At 41.5% G+C, this 18753-nt stretch overlaps 1 protein-coding gene across 1 annotated transcript; it reads left to right on the top strand.

Moving 5' to 3' along the window:
- The first annotated feature begins 1645 nt into the window (after positions 1 to 1645).
- idh1 (isocitrate dehydrogenase (NADP(+)) 1) lies at positions 1646 to 12010 on the top strand. The gene is made up of 9 exons (XM_085249156.1): positions 1646 to 1778; positions 2604 to 2725; positions 4526 to 4817; positions 7551 to 7653; positions 9352 to 9529; positions 9622 to 9773; positions 9920 to 10060; positions 10168 to 10330; positions 11275 to 12010. The coding sequence occupies exons 1-9, from the start codon at positions 1665 to 1667 to the stop codon at positions 11366 to 11368; spliced, it is 1359 nt and encodes a 452-aa protein (XP_085105282.1). The 5' UTR covers positions 1646 to 1664; the 3' UTR covers positions 11369 to 12010.
- The last annotated feature ends 6743 nt before the right edge of the window (positions 12011 to 18753 follow it).

Genomic DNA, 18753 nt, shown 5'->3' with positions numbered 1-18753 from the left:
AAGATCTTGTATGCAGGCAAAAGAGCCGACTGTCCAAACTTGAAAGTTGCATTCCATGGTTTATTTATCCAGTTTGGAAAGCAATAACAAGACCATTTTTGTTGCTTCCTGTTGCTTCTCCTGCTCTGGTCAAAGAAAACCATAGTCCCACCCCAGTGCATGCTGGTCCTATACCAATCGCTTTATTTATAGAAAAAAATTGCACTACAGTTCTTCCTGGCTGACTTAACGAGATAAACAACAAAACAAACCCAAACAATGAAGCAAGTATTAACCTACAAATAAAACTTGTGAATAACCCAAAAATATAAGTAAACCAACAACAAATTTTAACAAATTTCAAAATATTAACAATAAAGAACACATAGCTCCAACAGACTCAGACAATATTATTTATGGCTTAATCTTATAGGTGTTTTTGTACAACTTCATAAAGATAGCTGTAATTATTGAAAGAAGACACAGGCAAACATATTTATCCATGAATACTATAGAATTCAGTACCGTTGTTTGCAACCAGGATTTGCAGCTGTTTGACCTAAGATTTTCAAGTTATTCAAGAAATGAAGAAACCTTTCTCTTTTGGCGAGAAAGATAACTTATAACCTACTGCGAGTGCATGTAATCCTACATAGCGAGCAGGTCTGGCCCGGATCTGGCATCAAGCCGGCACTGCTGGTTGACTTCTAGCATGGTAAGCCATATGTCATCCAGATATGAGCCAGGTCTGGCAATGATGCCACTGTTTTTGCGCTGGCATGCCACATCTGGCCCGATTGTGGTTTGGTGCATGCCCATAGAAAACAGGTCTTCCCTGGATCCGGCATCAAGCTGGCACTTCTGACTGACTGGTGTCATGGCAGGGTGTATGTCAACACTGGTTCTCTATACAGAGAATTAGCCTGTTCTGGGCAGGAAAATCAGAATCAAAATCCTTAATTGGTTAGCTAATGCTACCGTCAAGTAGTTTCAGTTTTCCAAAGAAAATGTGTATAATTGTTATTGTTTATGAAAGAAAAGTATCCTGATATGCAGCATTAATTATGATGATTTGCGAACAACACCAACACAAAGATTGTGCAATAAGCACAAACTAGAGGAATATATATAAAACAACAGAAAGGCACACGTTGGAGAACAAAGTACTTGAAAGTTGTTCAAAAGACTTGGTCTGAGTCTGTAATTTGTCGTTTATAACAAAATTATTATTCTGTATGCTGTTTTAAAAAGTGGTTAATAATAATAATGACACATATGATAATATGTGTTTTACCATTAGCGTTTAGCTTTAGTTTCCTACTTTCTTGGAAATTGTATATGGGCTCTGGTGTAATCTAGACTCATTTATGATCAGTTTCTCTTTTTAAAATTAAAATAATAGAATTGTGATCTAGCCAATCAAAATATTGAATCTGTAGTTTGTCAGTTTTACTAATATCCTTTCAGATGGACCATTATAACTGGTGGTGCCGCCTTTTGCCACCAAACTGTCAAATAGCACCCATTGTGCAACAGTCCACGCATAGAACAAGCGTATCGGTGGGCGTGGAAACCCTCATCAGATGGACAATCACCGCTTTCAGACCTACCCTTCTGCGGTGTGGATTTATCTGATTGGCGTTAAATGTTTTCCGCTCTTCTCTGATTGGCCAAGACTCTTGCCAATGAGCTCGCGGAATAGAAACTGGCACCTAGCAGCTAGATACGCCGTCTTCTCCGGCAGGTCATCGTTCGGCTTCCTCATCTTTGGTTGTGTCGTGGATCTTAAACTCAATACGGTAGGCGTTTGTAGCACTGAATTAAACAGCGCTTACTGCAGAACACAATGATGGCGTCGTGCAGGAAAGAAAGAAATACTCGGCGGCTCCTTCTTTTTTTGTTTTTGTTGCTGCTGCTGGCATTAGCCGTCATCTGTCCAAAGAAAAATAAAAGGGGGGTGGTGACAAAGTTGAAGTAACGCGTTTTTCTGTTTGCTTTGCTATGAAATACACTTTTGTGTCGGCTGTTCATTCAAATTAAATTGCGGGTAGCTTAAGCAAACCGACATAGTGGCCATTCAGGCCTGATATCCTCAGCCAACACCTCCTTCCTGGTTTCATGTTTCAGATTGTTATTTATCAGATTTTTTACCTTGTCCTGTTAGTGCTCTGCATTCATTCTTTGCTTAACTCAAGTCGCTTCTTCTTTAAGTGAACTTTAGGCGAGATTATAAAATGAAATCTTTGAAAGTTGTGAAATCATCTGTTGTGAAACACCACCAATAAGGTCTTTTCAACCGAGATTATTAAAATAACAATGGTAATAACAAAAATAATAACCAAGGAGGTAATCCCCCCCCCCCCCCCTCTTTTTTTTTTGGCCACTGGGATAATTGAAGAGGGTTATTATGGATTTATGCCGAGTCATAGCTCTGGATACTTTAAGCATCTTGTGAATGAATTCATTCATAGTCTACAGACCTTTTCCCCCCTCTTGGGTATCAGCATGTCATTTGACAAATTGTTGTGTAATAATAATCTCTCTCCAGTCACTTCAGTTATCAGAATAAGTGTCAGAGTAACTTATTTGTTTTTGTCTTCTTCGTGGTCATTCTATTGTGACAGATGTCTCCCAAGATCAAGGCTGGCTCTGTGGTGGAGATGCAGGGAGATGAAATGACTCGGGTCATCTGGGAGCTCATTAAGGAGAAACTCATCTTTCCGTACCTGGAGCTTGAAGTGCACAGGTGAATACACCTGTACTCCTACACTGTGTAAAGATCCCATTGTTCTAGCAGCTCAGTGCACTCAGATCGCTTACATTTAATGGTTTCTTTTTAAATATACTTTTGTTTACATGACAGTGGTGCAGTGGTAAGTACTCCCAGCAGGGATAGTCTTAGTAAAACAGAATCAAAAACGGAATTCAAGCAACACTTTCTGCATGCCTGGTACTTCTTGTTTGGCTTGAATTCTTGCTTTAATGCATCCCCCATCATTGACCTTTGCCCTGAAAATACATTCCCCCCCACCCGAAAGGTGTCTAATGGTTCAGCTGCAAAGCAGAATATACTAACTGCAGCTGCTACCTCAGAAAAAAAAAATCACCATTGCATTAAAAGCTATTTACAAAAGTCTTGTAATCAAGAAGACAATGAAAAGTTTCAACAAGTATTATTAAATCAAATGCAATGATGGGTGATATTGTAGATCAGAAATGTCCAAACAAAGTAATAACGATAATTGGTAGTATAACATCCATTTGCGTCATCGGTTTCTTAATTTGACCTTCCTCTACTTATCTGTTTCATGGACTTTGCACTGTTGTTAACCATCCACGATAGTACAATGGTTAAAAGTCCCACCACACAGTCAGGTGGTTCACTGGGCACGGAATTCTTGGAAGCACATAGTTTGGAACATGTGCAAGGTTTTCTGCAAAGATTCCAAAGAATGAACCTCATCGGTTCATTCATGTGGCTTGGATTTTCAGTTGAGGAAGGAGGGAAGTGGGTAAAAGGTCAAGGCCACTTTCATACAAAGCCAGCACACAAGATAATTGCCAAAGAGAAGTCTAAGGACACTGAGCTGGTTTTCACCCCTTCCTCTAACTGTTTGTTAAAGCTGTGAGGTTTCTCAAGTATAACAAGTGGAGCAAACCGATCCAGTTATGCTGGCAGAGTGCCTGGTTTCGTTGCACAACTGATTCCTTTTTTTTGCTTTCTTCGTGTTGCTTCGTTGCAGTGGCAGCGCCTAAAAGAAAATGGAACAGAGGGTTAATAGAAAGTCTCCTTCATAAGAATGCTGTGTCAGGGCCTGCAGGCAAGAAAATTGCCTTCATAATGAAGTGCAAAAAGCTCTGGCAGCAGTTCAAATTATTCCATAATCAGATTCACTTTCACCACTCATTCAAGTCATTCATGTCCTTTGACACAGTTATTGTGTTCCACATCACAGTAGGTGCACTTTGACATTCTCCGCTTTGCATTTCACTCAGCTAAATCAATAGCATAGTGTTCGGTAGTTAGTGCACTGGGGTCTGCTGCTAAGTTATGTGTAAATACTTGTAACGCTCACAGCATTCAGTGCCTCTGCTGCTGAGATTATCAATGTTCTCTGTGTGTGTTTGGTCCCTGTCTTCATTCTTAATCTCATACTCTAATTCTTAGAAGCACACAAATATTCTCAATTATAATTACTAATCAGTTATATTTACTAATCATTTGAGCCCTGTAGTAGTTACTACCACTAGCTCCCCAGTATAGTGGTTTACATCATACCCTAACAAGCAAAAAGAGGCAAAAACCCTTGGCAATGTGTGATGAAGGGCATTGGGCATAAAAGTTTACTAAGTCACACATGTGGAGCTGCGTCCTGGTGACACCTTGTGAAGGAGCAGCTAAAATGCTTAAAGTATTCTTTGCTTTTTGTACTAAAACTTTGAGGTTTTTATTGACAGTCTAGGTACATTTACAAGACATTATAAATTATGTATTAGCTTTCTCTCGGCACCATTAATCATGTTCTCTTAATCTCTCCTTGCAAAGCTATGACCTTGGGATGGAGAACCGAGATGCAACTGATGACCGGGTGACAGTTGAGGCAGCAGAGGCAGTCCACCGTTACAATGTGGGCATCAAGTGCGCCACCATCACGCCAGACGAGAAACGTGTGGAGGAGTTCAAGCTCAAGCAGATGTGGCGCTCACCCAACGGGACCATCCGTAACATCCTCGGGGGCACGGTGTTCAGGGAGGCCATCATATGTAAGAATATCCCCCGCCTGGTGTCCGGCTGGACCAAGCCCATCATCATCGGCAGACATGCCCATGGAGATCAGGTACCCTATCGGTCCCACTTACTGAAAACTTTGAAGTATGCATGCTAAGGGGGGGGATATATGATCTGTGAATCTCTAGTCAAGATTTCACACATCTCATGTAAATTTTTCAAAGTCTCCAAAAAAATAAGGTTGTAATTATAGAGAATTTCATTCCAACAGTATTTAAAAATGGCAACCTACAAATGAATATGTGACACATAGACACCTTTTTCCATCTTTTAAGATGTAAAACTACTCAGATTTTTGTAGTTTCATGTCGTGTATATTATTGTGTCAATAGGATGTTGAGGAAATGACTCAATGTCCTGTTCTAGAGTTAGTTTACTGTAGAAGTCTGTTTATGCCCTACAGATTTACAGTGGGGCAAAAAAGTATTTAGTCAGCCACCGATTGTGCAAGTTCCCGCACTTAAAATGATGACAGAGGTCAGTAATTTGCACCAGAGGTACACTTCAACTGTGAGAGACAGAATGTGAAAAAAAAATCCATGAATTCACATGGTAGGATTTGTAAAGAATTTATTCGTAAATTAGGGTGGAAAATAAGTATTTGGTCACCTCAAACAAGGAAAATCTCTGGCTCTCACAGACCTGTAACGTCTTCTGTAAGAAGCTTTTCTGTCCCCCACTCGTTACCTGTATGAATGGCACCTGTTTGAACTCATCATCTGTATAAAAGACACCTGTCCACAGCCTCAAACAGTCAGACTCCAAACTCCGCCATGGCCAAGACCAAAGAGCTTTCGAAGGACACCAGGAAAAGTATTGTAGACCTGCACCAGACTGGGAAGAGTGAATCTACAATAGGCAAGCAGCTTGGTGTGAAAAAACCAACTGTGTGAGCAATCATCAGAAAATGGAAGACATACAAGACCACTGATAATCTCCCTCGATCTGGGGCTCCACGCAAGATCTCATCCCGTGGGGTCAAAATGATCATGAGAACGGTGAGCAAAGATCCCAGAACCACACGGGGGGACCTGGTGAATGACCTGCAGAGAGCTGGGACCAAAGTAACAAAGGTCACCATCAGTAACACACTACAACGGCAGGGAATCAAATCCCGCAGTGCCAGACGTGTTCCGCTGCTGAAGCCAGTGCATGTCCAGGCCCGTCTGAAGTTTGCCAGAGAGCACATGGATGATACAGCAGAGGATTGGGAGAATGTCATGTGGTCAGATGAAACCAAAGTAGAACTTTTTGGTATAAACTCAACTCGTCGTGTTTGGAGGAAGAAGAATACTGAGTTGCATCCCAAGAACACCATACCTACTGTGAAGCATGGGGGTGGAAACATCATGCTATGGGGCTGTTTTTCTGCCAAGGGGACAGGACGACTGATCCGTGTTAAGGACAGAATGAATGGGGCCATGTATCGTGAGAGTTTGAACCAAAACCTCCTTCCATCAGTGAGAACTTTGAAGATGAAACGAGGCTGGGTCTTCCAACATGACAATGATCCAAAACACACCGCCCGGGCAACAAAGGAGTGGCTCCGTAAGAAGCATTTGAAAGTCCTGGAGTGGCCTAGCCAGTCTCCAGACCTCAACCCCATAGAAAATCTGTGGCGGGAGTTGAAAGTCCGTGTTGCTCGGCGACAGCCCCAAAACATCACTGCTCTCGAGAAGATCTGCATGGAGGAAGGGGCCAAAATACCAGCTACTGTGTGTGCAAACCTGGTAAAGACCTATAGTAAATGTTTGACCTCTGTTATTGCCAACAAAGGTTACGTTACAAAGTATTGAGTTGTATTTTTGTTATTGACCAAATACTTATTTTCCACCCTGATTTACGAATAAATTCTTTACAAATCCTACCATGTGGATTCATGGATTTTTTTTTTCACATTCTGTCTCTCACAGTTGAAGTGTACCTCTGGTGCAAATTACTGACCTCTGTCATCATTTTAGGTGGGGGAACTTTCACAATCGGTGGCTGACTAAATACTTTTTTGCCCCATTGTATAGAGCGTCTGTGAAGGTAAGCTGGCTCAGGCAAATTAGCATTTAGAAGGAGGTAGGGAGGTGACAATTAAAGAAAAATGTGATAAGAACAAAGAGTCAAGCCTGTAGGAAAGTGTGTCCAGACATCACATTCATTTGCAAAGCCACACATTTATTCAAACCCTTGCATTAGAAGCAGGATGTGTATTCTACACCAAAGAGCAAAGAATAGTGAGTCTGTCTTCATCTAGTTTTAGTGTGAAATAGTATTTTCATGGCTTATGTTTTGGCAAAGAAAAATAATGCCCATAGTTTTCTGAAGTTTTCCAAATGAGGTTAAAATAAAATGTTTTTTAAACTAAAACTTCATCTTAATTATTGTTTCCATTTCGGAGGCTGCCTGTAATTTTCTACCACACTTCTGTAACTGCTCTTTCCCTCCGTCAGCTGATGTATGAGCTCAGGGAATTGACAGTTATATCAGACGTTGTGTTAGGAGTGACTTGGTCAATAATTAGGTTTCATCAGCTGTCCTTTGGACCACAGTGTACCACCTCAACAGCCACAGAAGTAAATCACAGGTTGGTTCATGGTGCATAGCCAAAGTCAACAGTTCTGCTTCCAGTTGGGTGATGTATCAGATGGCTGCTGGTTACATAATATCTGTCAGAAAGAACAATGCTGTACACTCTGACTAGTCCTCTTTAGGTGTTTATGACAGTCTTTCTTGCTGTTATGGTATATGTTGGGGATTGTATCTTTTTTCTTACTCACTGTTCTCCCCACAGTACAAAGCCACAGACTTTGTGGTGCCTGGGCCTGGGAAAGTGGAGATGACCTACACACCCGCAAAGGGAGAGCCTGTCAAATATGTCGTCCATGAGTTTGAGGGTAAGAAGCCAGTATACATATATATATATATATATATATATATATATATATATATATATATATATATATATATATATATATATATATATATACATACATACATACATACATACATACATACAGTGGGGCAAAAAAGTATTTAGTCAGCCACCGATTGTGCAAGTTCCCCCACTTAAAATGATGCCAGAGGTCAGTAATTTGCACCAGAGGTACACTTCAACTGTGAGAGACAGAATGTGAAAAAAAAATCCATGAATTCACATGGTAGGATTTGTAAAGAATTTATTCGTAAATTAGGGTGGAAAATAAGTATTTGGTCACCTCAAACAAGGAAAATCTCTGGCTCTCACAGACCTGTAATGTCTTCTGTAAGAAGCTTTTCTGCCCCCCACTCGTTACCTGTATGAATGGCACCTGTTTGAACCCATCATCTGTATAAAAGACACCTGTCCACAGCCTCAAACAGTCAGACTCCAAACTCCGCCATGGCCAAGACCAAAGAGCTTTTGAAGGACACCAGGAAAAGTATTGTAGACCTGCACCAGACTGGGAAGAGTGAATCTACAATAGGCAAGCAGCTTGGTGTGAAAAAATCAACTGTGGGAGCAATCATCAGAAAATGGAAGACATACAAGACCACTGATAATCTCCCTCGATCTGGGGCTCCACGCAAGATCTCATCCCGTGGGGTCAAAATGATCATGAGAACGGTGAGCAAAGATCCCAGAACCACACGGGGGGACCTGGTGAATGGCCTGCAGAGAGCTGGGACCAAAGTAACAAAGGTCACCATCAGTAACACACTACAACGGCAGGGAATCAAATCCCGCAGTGCCAGACGTGTTCCGCTGCTGAAGCCAGTGCATGTCCAGGCCCGTCTGAAGTTTGCCAGAGAGCACATGGATGATACAGCAGAGGATTGGGAGAATGTCATGTGGTCAGATGAAACCAAAGTAGAACTTTTTGGTATAAACTCAACTCGTCGTGTTTGGAGGAAGAAGAATACTGAGTTGCATCCCAAGAACACCATACCTACTGTGAAGCATGGGGGTGGAAACATCATGCTATGGGGCTGTTTTTCTGCCAAGGGGACAGGACGACTGATCCGTGTTAAGGACAGAATGAATGGGGCCATGTATCGTGAGAGTTTGAACCAAAACCTCCTTCCATCAGTGAGAACTTTGAAGATGAAACGAGGCTGGGTCTTCCAACATGATTGTTTAAAATAAACAAATATTCTATTGAATCTACTCTTTACTGTCTCCATCTTATCATCAAGCTTCTCTGTAGTATAAACCCATATCTTGCATGTCCACCCCACAGAGTGTATATAAAACAATAAAACAAGGATTTAGAAGAGCTGACAGCTTGTTTCCTCCATATTTGTTTTATAGTACAGTTTCAAAACTAGCAAGTTTGGTAGAAAATTTAAAAAGTCTGTTAGTACAATTAACCTTATATTGTATGGGTTATATTGTGAAATACTGTGAAAGATGATATCTTTGTTCATGCTCTTGTAAATATTGATATGTTCAGGTTTAACACTGAATGAACTGAAATAAATTTTAAACGGAGTAAGAGGTAACACTGGTTTCTTTTCTAGATTTTTCCAAGTTTGTCCAAGATTGTCTGCCTTTAAAGTCGATAATTCATGTGAATTTAGTCTGTCTGTATGTCTATTTGTTTGTGTCTATCCAGGCACAGGTGGTGTGGCCTTGGGAATGTACAACACAGATAAGTCCATCAGGGATTTTGCTAATAGCTCTTTCCAGATTGCTCTGTCCAAAGGCTGGCCTCTATACCTCAGCACCAAGAACACCATCCTGAAGAAGTACGATGGACGCTTCAAAGACATCTTTCAGGAGATCTATGAGAAGTAAGGACAGCACATGCACAAGCAGCTTATGCAAACATCCTTGTAGCAGACATGGGCCAGAACTGTGTTGTCCACCTTCTTGTGTGCTTCAGAGAGTATCGTGCTCAGTTTGAGGCCAAGGGCATCTGGTATGAGCACCGTCTCATTGATGACATGGTGGCCCAAGCCATGAAATCTGAGGGAGGCTTCATTTGGGCCTGCAAGAACTATGATGGAGATGTACAGTCTGACTCTGTGGCACAAGGTTGGTTTAAAAAGGAGGTTCAGATCAGAAGTTATGTGAAAAACCATGCAGAAACTTAAATAATAAAAGCCTAAAAAAATTGCAGTGTACTGTAGACTAATGATATTCAGATGTTAATGTAGTTTTTGGTTGTCCCTGTGTTTTAGGCTACGGCTCCCTGGGTATGATGACCAGTGTGCTTGTCTGTCCTGATGGACGTACAGTAGAGTCAGAGGCTGCCCATGGCACAGTGACTCGACATTACAGACTACACCAGCAGGGAAAGGAAACCTCCACCAATCCTATTGGTAGGCTCAGATTGTGGAAAAGTGATCGTATGTGATTTTATCTCTAAGGTTATCTCTAGGTTAGTTATCTAATGCATGCTCTTTCACTGTGTGTCTGTTTCCTACAGCCTCCATCTTTGCATGGACACGGGGCCTGCTTCACCGGGCAAAGCTTGATAACAATGCCGAGCTGCGAGTGTTCTCGGAGGCGCTGGAGGCTGTTTGCATCGAGACCATTGAGGCTGGTTTCATGACCAAAGATTTGGCTATCTGCATCAAAGGCCTTGCAAAGTTAGTCATATGCAATGTACATTCATATAAGGATATTGTGCTGTTAGATTAGTGTGTAATTAGATCTTACAATACATTCTTGATACAGTCTCAGAACTTAGAAATAATCTATTAAAAATACATAAGAGTGGGCACCAGTTTGTGGAAGCCACCACATACAGTGGACAGCTCCATTTCAAAATGTACCTGATTGGGGCATCCGTAAATTAAAGTTTAATTCACTCAGGTTTATAAATATGTTTGAGCTCTTTTCAATATAGAGCAGTTATGCTTTTTCTTTCCTATAGTGTTCTGCTAAATATAAAATATTACAATGGTGGATGTTCAAAATTGTCTTTGACACACTCCAGAAACTAAGCATGCAGAAAGAACAAAACAAAGGAAAAAAACTCTTAATGTATTAAATATTCGTTTCATATATTTTACCTCTTACTATGATTTACTTTTCCATGTCCTTTTTTCCTATGTAACATAATCATAATTATTGGGTATTAATCAACCAAGTTTTGTGTGACGGGAGATGTGACCGCTCCCAACCTCTTAAGTATTGTTTGGCATTTCAAAAATGAGCTTGTTGAATAATTGCAGTGAATTTTTACTAATAGTACAAAAAGATGCAGACATATGCTTACGTTTATAGAGCCCAACTGTGGCAGAGCGTATGCTCACATAAGCCTTTAACAGCAGCTCAGTATGTCTGTAATAATAAAAAAAAATTTCAACACCATTCCTCGTCTTGGAAACAGCAACCACGCATTTATTCATATGAGAAATGGGCCTTAGATTTGATGGCATAAAGGAGCACTAAGTTGTTGCAGTCGAAACTTATTTTGACTACATAAATGCAGCCTGAATATTTGTCAAAATTAGTCATATTCGGTGATCTCTGAACTTTTGCAATACTTTAATGCTGACAGTCATCTGTTTTCTGACTCTGTTTGCAGTGTGAAACGTGCTGACTACTTGAACACCTTTGAGTTCCTGGACAAATTAGCAGAGAACCTGAAGATCAAGTTGGCAAGCCAGCCCAAGCTGTGATTTCATCTCCCAGCCTTCAAAGCAGTTTAACACAGACACATATGCATTCAGACACATGCTCACCCACAGAAACACCTACACAGTTACTGGAAGTTTGGACCCCACCACCCCATGGAAAGGGAAGAGTGCACTCAGAATTCCAGGATTGACTCAAAGTCAGAGAGGGTCAGTCAAGAACAATGCCTTGTCCAGAAGAAAGCAGAATGGGGGCTTCTGATCACAACCTTGGGTTGCTACAAGATAAAATTACGCTTGTGACAGTGACGCTGGGCCGTGACCTGATATCTCAGTTCCCTTGTTTACCCTAATTGCACTCAGTTCCGCTGAAGTGATCTGTACCATGCAGGGGGACAGTATTGGTCTGAAAGAGCCTCTGGACCTTCACTGCCTTTATACATTTTGTCATCTGTTAATTCTCTTCATCTCTTTCACCTTGTAATTTTTTAACAATACTTCAGGCAAGAGTTTATGAAATAGTGCCAGAAAAACAGAGCAACGTCAGCCTGTATGTAACTAATGAAAATCTCTCTGCACTGCAGGAGAGTGACAATGCATTCAGTGAAGGTTTTACACTAATTGTACTATAATACACAGTTTATGATTTGAAAACAAATGATATTAAAGTACAATACTTGCTTTTAATTTCAGAATTTTTAATTGTCAGTTTTTAAAGAGCTATATTTATTTTTCCTCCTTTGTTTGTGTGTACATGTTTATGTGCTCCTCAATTTAGACCCAGTATATTAGATTATTAGATCTTGCCAAAAAAAGCCACATTAAAACTACCTATAAACATTACACTTATTCATTCCTGATTTGATAACTCATAATAAATGAGTTTTTCATTATTGAGTTATGGATTTTATATTTAAAGTCTATACTGACACACAAACTGCAGATTGTATGTAGTGTGCACCAAAAGTGGCATAAACAAAACAGAGTATACTGTAGTATCAAGTAAAAGGTGGTGGTCATTGACTGTTATCACAAACAAAATGTTCCCTTGTTTGAACCTCTACAAGTAACACAGACTAGTCAGTAAATAGCTACACATATCAACCTACAATCACAGTGTCACACACAGTTGCTGTCACTTATAAGTAATCTACTGCAAGATGATTTCTGTAGCATGTATTTAGCTGCTCTGAAGTTCACAATTTTATTGAAATGCATTTCTTTACATCTTTAGAGTTGCTATTTAAATGGCAGCCCATTATATCCAGTTCTGCAGTGATTTGTTTGGTGGCATGTGCATACATGGAAAGCCTCAAGTCAGGCAGAACAGCAGCAGGTGCAGCAAGACCTCTTTGCACACCAGAAAAGTCAGCACGGACAATACATATCTGATTGTCAGAAATAGCAATTCAATTGAATTCAGTTTTATATCGATAGTGCCAAATCACAGCAACAGTTGTCTCAAGGTGCTTTATATTGTAAGGTAAATACCCTAATACAAAGATATGATCCCCTATCAGCAAGTTCCTTGGCAACAGTGGGAAGGAAAAAACCTCCAGCAGAACCAGGCTCAGAGAGGGGCGGCCAACTGCTGGGAGACAAACGAAAAGAAAGATGGCGCAAGAGATGGTATAAGGACTGTGTTATATCGCGCTTTGCTACTCTGGAAAGCACTCTCCACAACTTGCTTTATTCATTCATTCACAGGTCATTCATAGGGGACCTGCTCTACTACCTGAGATACAGCCAAGACAGCCAAAGAATGACTAATTATTAAATCTAGAGTCATGTATAAACACATAGTGAGTGAAAAGGTGAATGATGAACAATGATCATGGGAAGCCCCCAGCAGCCTAGACCTATTGCAGCATAACTGGATTCAGGGTCACCTGATCCAACCCTAACTGTGAGCTTTGTCAAAAAGGATTTTAAAAAATGGTAGCGAGGATTACAGAACAACTTGCAGATGCAGGCCAGCAGCAGTATACAGGATTGTTGATAGATTACATTTTCATATATCAAATAAAAAATAACAGAGCACAACCTTGTGGCTCGGTTAGCTTTAGCAGCAAATTGTCTGATGCTGGAGAGAATTTCATCCCTACTTGATTTGAACAGTAGATGGAGCTGCTGCATAAAAAAATGTTTTCAAACTCAGCCCTAATTTTTGAACTGTGACATGCAATTACTTTATCAATGTCAACAGAAAGAGGAATGACTCCACCAATGATGCCACTAACCCTAACCCTCTCTTCCATTCAGCAGCATTATCCTCAGCACTGTGTTTCAAGGATAAACGTTTAGTTTTGATTCAACAGACTAAATGGAGAGGCTTGTTTAGTGATGGGGGAAAAGGAAGCTGAAAACAAGGATCTATCATCACTGATTGGATTTCAGTTTTTTCAGTCTGTCTGTTTCTCTGTATCAGTAAAGCATTAATGTCCAAGCTCTCCCTTGTTTTTCATATAAACAGAGACAGATTCTAATTAGTTAATTAGTGATCCAGAGTAATTGGAACCTGTAATAATAAAGAAATGATGAAACATTCTAATTTTCAAAAAAGTAATAACCATTGTGACTTCATTCCCACAACCACCTCGCTGTCTACCTCGGATTCATCATGTCCCTGTAATTGCAACAGAAGGGCTTTGGAGCTTCCCTCTAAGACTCTTTTCACTTTACCTTTTTCCATGTAAGTCTTCTCATTCTTCATATTCACAGAGGAATTTAGCCAGTGTTATTCTATCAGGTACCCTGGAAAGAATTTGGTCTATCAGTTCCTTTATTCTACCACTTCCCTTGGGCCTTGCCTATTTTTTTAAATCTTCATTCATCTTTTCACTGCATTCTCTCTGTTAAAGGATTTTCACTTATGTAACTGAATGTAAAATCACTCCCCTCCTCATTTGTGCGATCTTTTACTTTTTACAAATGCACATTTCTTGCTGACCTTAAGACCAACTCTAAAGGCAGCCCCTCCCCAGAATATGACGGCTCTGCCAGAGATGCTGGCAGTACTCTGCAGTTGAAAAGTACTTTCCCCTTTCTTTCTTTTCCTCTTATTTATTTCTTTTTGTCTACTTAGTTTTTTAGTTTACACTTCTTGTGTAGTCGAGAAGTTTTTATCCGTGTTTGGAAACGAAACTCCATGTAAAACTACTGAGATGACCGCGACGCCACGCTGCCCCTTTGTCTATAGCTGGGACCTGCTGCTGGGGCTAAGACAGCACAGCCATGCCGGTGTTCAGCATGAGATCCCTGCGGTGATCAAGATGAACTACCGCGGCTGCAGAGCCGGGAAAACACGAAGACTGAGGAGGAAAAGATTCCATCCTGCTCTCCCGTCTGTAGTGACTGGTAATGTCAGATCGCTGGTTAATAAGATGGAGGAGGTTGCGACGCTAACAGGGACAGAGGAAGTTTTCCGAGAATGCAGTGTTATGTGTTTCATGGAGACATGGCTGCACAAAAACATCCCGGACCAGGTGGTGGATATAAACGGATTTACGTGTGTGAGAGTGGACAGGGACCCAGGCAGCAGCGAGAAGAAGAGGGGAGGAGGACTCGCTCTCTATGTTAACAACCGCTGGTGTTCCCCGAGTCACGTTAAGGTGAGGCTGTGTGTAACAAACACATCGAACTGTTAGCAGTCGGTCTTCGACCATATTATTTACCGCATGAGTTTTCCCTCGCCATTATCGTCATTGTTTACATCGCCCCTGATGCCAACGCGGCGCAGGCGTATGACGTATGACCTCCAGCCCCTTTACAGACCTGCCGTTCAGAGGCAACCTGCAGCCACAAAAACTGTTACAACATGGACAAGGGAGTCGGAAGAGACTCTGCAGGGATGCTTTGAGTCAACTGACTGGGATGTTCTTTGTGATTCCAATCAGGACAATATTGACAATCTGACAGGCTGTGTAACAGATTATATCAACTTCTGTGTGGACACTGTGGTCCCCAAAAAAACCATTCTGTGCTTCCCCAACAATAAACCCTGGGTTACCAAAGACATCAAAGCAACCTTAAACAAGAAAAAAAAGAGCTTTCAGAAATGGTGACAGAGATCAGCTGAAACTGGTGCAGAAGGAGCTGAAAGCCAAGATTGCAGAGGGTAAAGAGTCCTACAGACGGGGGCTGGAAAACAAACTGCAGGAAAACAACACCAGGGAGGTGTGGAATGGAATGCGGGCTATCACTGGCCTGAGACAAAAGAGAGGTGTTGGGATGGATGGGGACCTCGAAAGTGCTAACAACCTTAATCTGCACTTCAATAGGTTTGACTGCCCTGCGTCTCCTGTCTCCACACCCAGCTATTCCCATCTTCTCCTTTTGCCTCCCCCCTCTCCTGCCCCCTCAGACTGTCTCACCCTGTCCCTCTCAGCAGATGACATCAAAAAAGAATTGGGCAGACTCCACTCCAGCAAAGTTGCTGGCCCTGATGGTGTCAGTCCCAGGGCCCTCAGGTGCTGTGCTTCCCAGCTGTCTGGAGTTCTAAAACGGATATTCAACATGAGTCTGGAAATGCAGAGAGTCCCATCACTCTGGTTCCTGTCCTTAAAAAGATCAACCCGTCGACCCTCGGTGACTACAGGCCAGTGGCGCTGACCTCACATGTCATGAAGACGCTGGAGAGACTCATCCTGAGACATCTGCGTCTGCTCGTGGAGCCTTGACTGGACCCCCTGCAGTTTGCTTATCAACCTTGTATCGGCGTGGAGGATGCCATCATCTACCTGCTGGACCAGGCTTATTCTCACCTGGACATTGTTGGGAGCACTGTGAGGGTCATGTTCTTTGACTTCTCCAGTGCTTTTAACACAATCAGACCATCACTGCTGGGGAATAAGCTCACGGAAATGCAGGTGGATGCCCCACTGGTTGGTTGGATTACGGACTATTTAACAAGTCGACCACAGCATGTCCGACTGAAGAGCTGCCGCTCAGATAACATCCTGAGCAGCATGGGGGCGCCGCAGGGGACGGTCCTATCACCCTTCCTCTTCACTCTCTACACATCTGACTTCAGGTACAAGTCTCAGTCATGTCATCTGCAGAAATTCTCGGATGACTCTGCCATTGTGGGCTGTATCAGGGATGGACAGGAGGAGGAGTACAGGAGTGTGGTGGACAGCTTTGTCGAGTGGTGTGAGCTAAACCACCTACAACTTAACATCACAAAGACAAAGGAACTGATTATGGACTTTAGGAAGCAGGCTCCTCCTCCTAACCCTGTCACCATCAGAGGGGCTGATGTGGAGATAGTTGAGGACTACCGGTACCTGGGGGTACACTTGGACTGTAAACTGGACTGGACCAAGAACACCAATGCTATCTTCAAAAAAGGGCAGAGTCGGCTTTTCCTACTGAGGCGACTCAGGTCCTTCAATGTTGGTAGGAAAATGCTGACCATGTTCTATCACTCGGTGTTGGAGAGCGTCGTGTTCTTTGCAGCTGTGTGCTGGGGAAGTGGGGTGAAGACAGCTGATGCCAACAGGCTGAACAAACTGATTAGAAAGGCTGGTTCTGTCCTGGGTGTCAGACTTGAGAACCTGGAGGAGGTGTCCGAAAGGAGGACGCTAAAAAAGCTTGTTTCTATCATGGACAACCCCTCCCACCCCACGCACCCCCCATGATGGACCATCGGAGCAAACGCAGCAAAAGACTCATTGCCCCAAAATGCAGAACTGACCGCCACAGTAAATCCTTTGTGCCGGTGGCAATAAGACTGTATAACTCTTCCTCACTCTGTAGGTGATTTTCCTGAGACGTTTACCAATGTTATTCTGTTCCCTTCCAGACCATGCAATATTACCCAACAGTACCTTATTGAATATTTGTTTCATCCCCCCATCATACGCTGCTACTCCCTTTATTCTATTGCACAATACTATGTCACTTTCTAGAATCGCCTGCACTGATAGTTAAGTTATTTATATATAGTTATATCTATTACTTTGTTAGAGTTATCCGATACTATGTCTTGCACTATCCTACTGTATATTACTGTACACTACTATTCTTATTGTATATATTGTATATCTTATATCTTGTTCATCTGTTCCTATGTCTCTCCTGCTGCTTTGAGCATGTACATGACAAAAGAATTTTCCTCGGGATAAATAAAGTTATTCTTATTCTTATTCTCCTTACAGAGGAGGAAGCAAGGGGCAGCGAGCTGTCCCCACAATCATCACACTTGCATAAGATGCCCCTCCAACCCACAACCAAGACACTTCATATTCTCAGATGCAACATGAATATTGTAACCATTAGCTAGCCAAACAACAAAGAACCATTTACTGTCATTAGGGTTCCACACTTGCTAAATCAACTTTACCCTCTAGTTGTACTTTCCTGTTTAGAGGCAAAGTCACCTTCTACGACATAGGCAACAGAAAAAAAAGAGATATATTTTTTATTTTACCTTCTTTTCTTCAGATTCAAGATGAGTATAATTCAAATTTTTTATTTAAAAAAGTTATACTAAAGCTTGTATTCCTATGTATATTATTTTATGATTATGTCAATATAGCACAAGATTCAATTAGCTTAGCACAAAAATACAAACATCTTGCAGAGAACTCTTTTTTTATTTTTTTTCCTCTGAGTAGTTTTCAGAGCCTGTACTAATTACTTTTACTTGAGTAAAGAAGTTAAATCAGTACTTCCAGTACGTGGAGGTTTTTTTTGCCTGTCCTGCCCTGACCAGCACTGTAGCAATCAGAATTATTGTCTGAAGGCCAAGAAAAATGGCCAAAAGATTTACTTTCCCTAGCGGAGCTTTTGCTGTACTGGTACACTTAATTTTCATAGTTTATTCGCTCTTTGTTGTTATTATTTTTATTTTATTTTAGAACTTATAACTTCATTTATTGTCATTGTACAGTTTTCACTGATTCTAATTGTAAGTTGATTGTGATTCTGATTGTAAGTTATTGCAATCAGAAAGGACAGGACTCGGGAACAGGAAAGAGAAAATAAGAAGGAAAGAGAAGTTGGGAAGAAATACATGGAGAAGGAAAGAAAAATAGAGGATAAGAGGAATAGAGAGAAAAGTCACTGAAAATCTGCTTCCCCACCTGCTGAGAAAAGTAACAAGCAAAAAGAAATGAGCATATTATGGAAAATACAGCTCCTCCTGGCTGTAGCTCAGGAGGTAGAGCAGGTCACCTACTGATCGGAAGCTTGGTGGTTTGATCCCTGGCTCCTCCAGTCTGCATGCCAAGTATCCTTTGGCAAGATACTAACCCCAAGTTGCTCTCCAATGCATCCAGTGTGCATGAATGTGTGTGAATGTTGTTAGAAAAGCATTCAGTTTAGAGTCAGTGCTTGGGAGAACGGGTGTGATTGGGTGAATGTGGTATGTTGTACAGTGCTTTGAGTACTCCGGGAGAGTAGAAAAGCGCTATATAAAAATTAGTCCA

The sequence above is a fragment of the Mchenga conophoros genome, linkage group LG16, assembly GCF_057382185.1.
Source record: "Mchenga conophoros isolate Kocher_MC1m ecotype Shallow Benthic linkage group LG16, M_conophoros_male_GT1.1, whole genome shotgun sequence".
Taxonomy (NCBI): domain Eukaryota; kingdom Metazoa; phylum Chordata; class Actinopteri; order Cichliformes; family Cichlidae; genus Mchenga; species Mchenga conophoros.
This window is presented reverse-complemented; position numbering and strand designations above follow the sequence as displayed.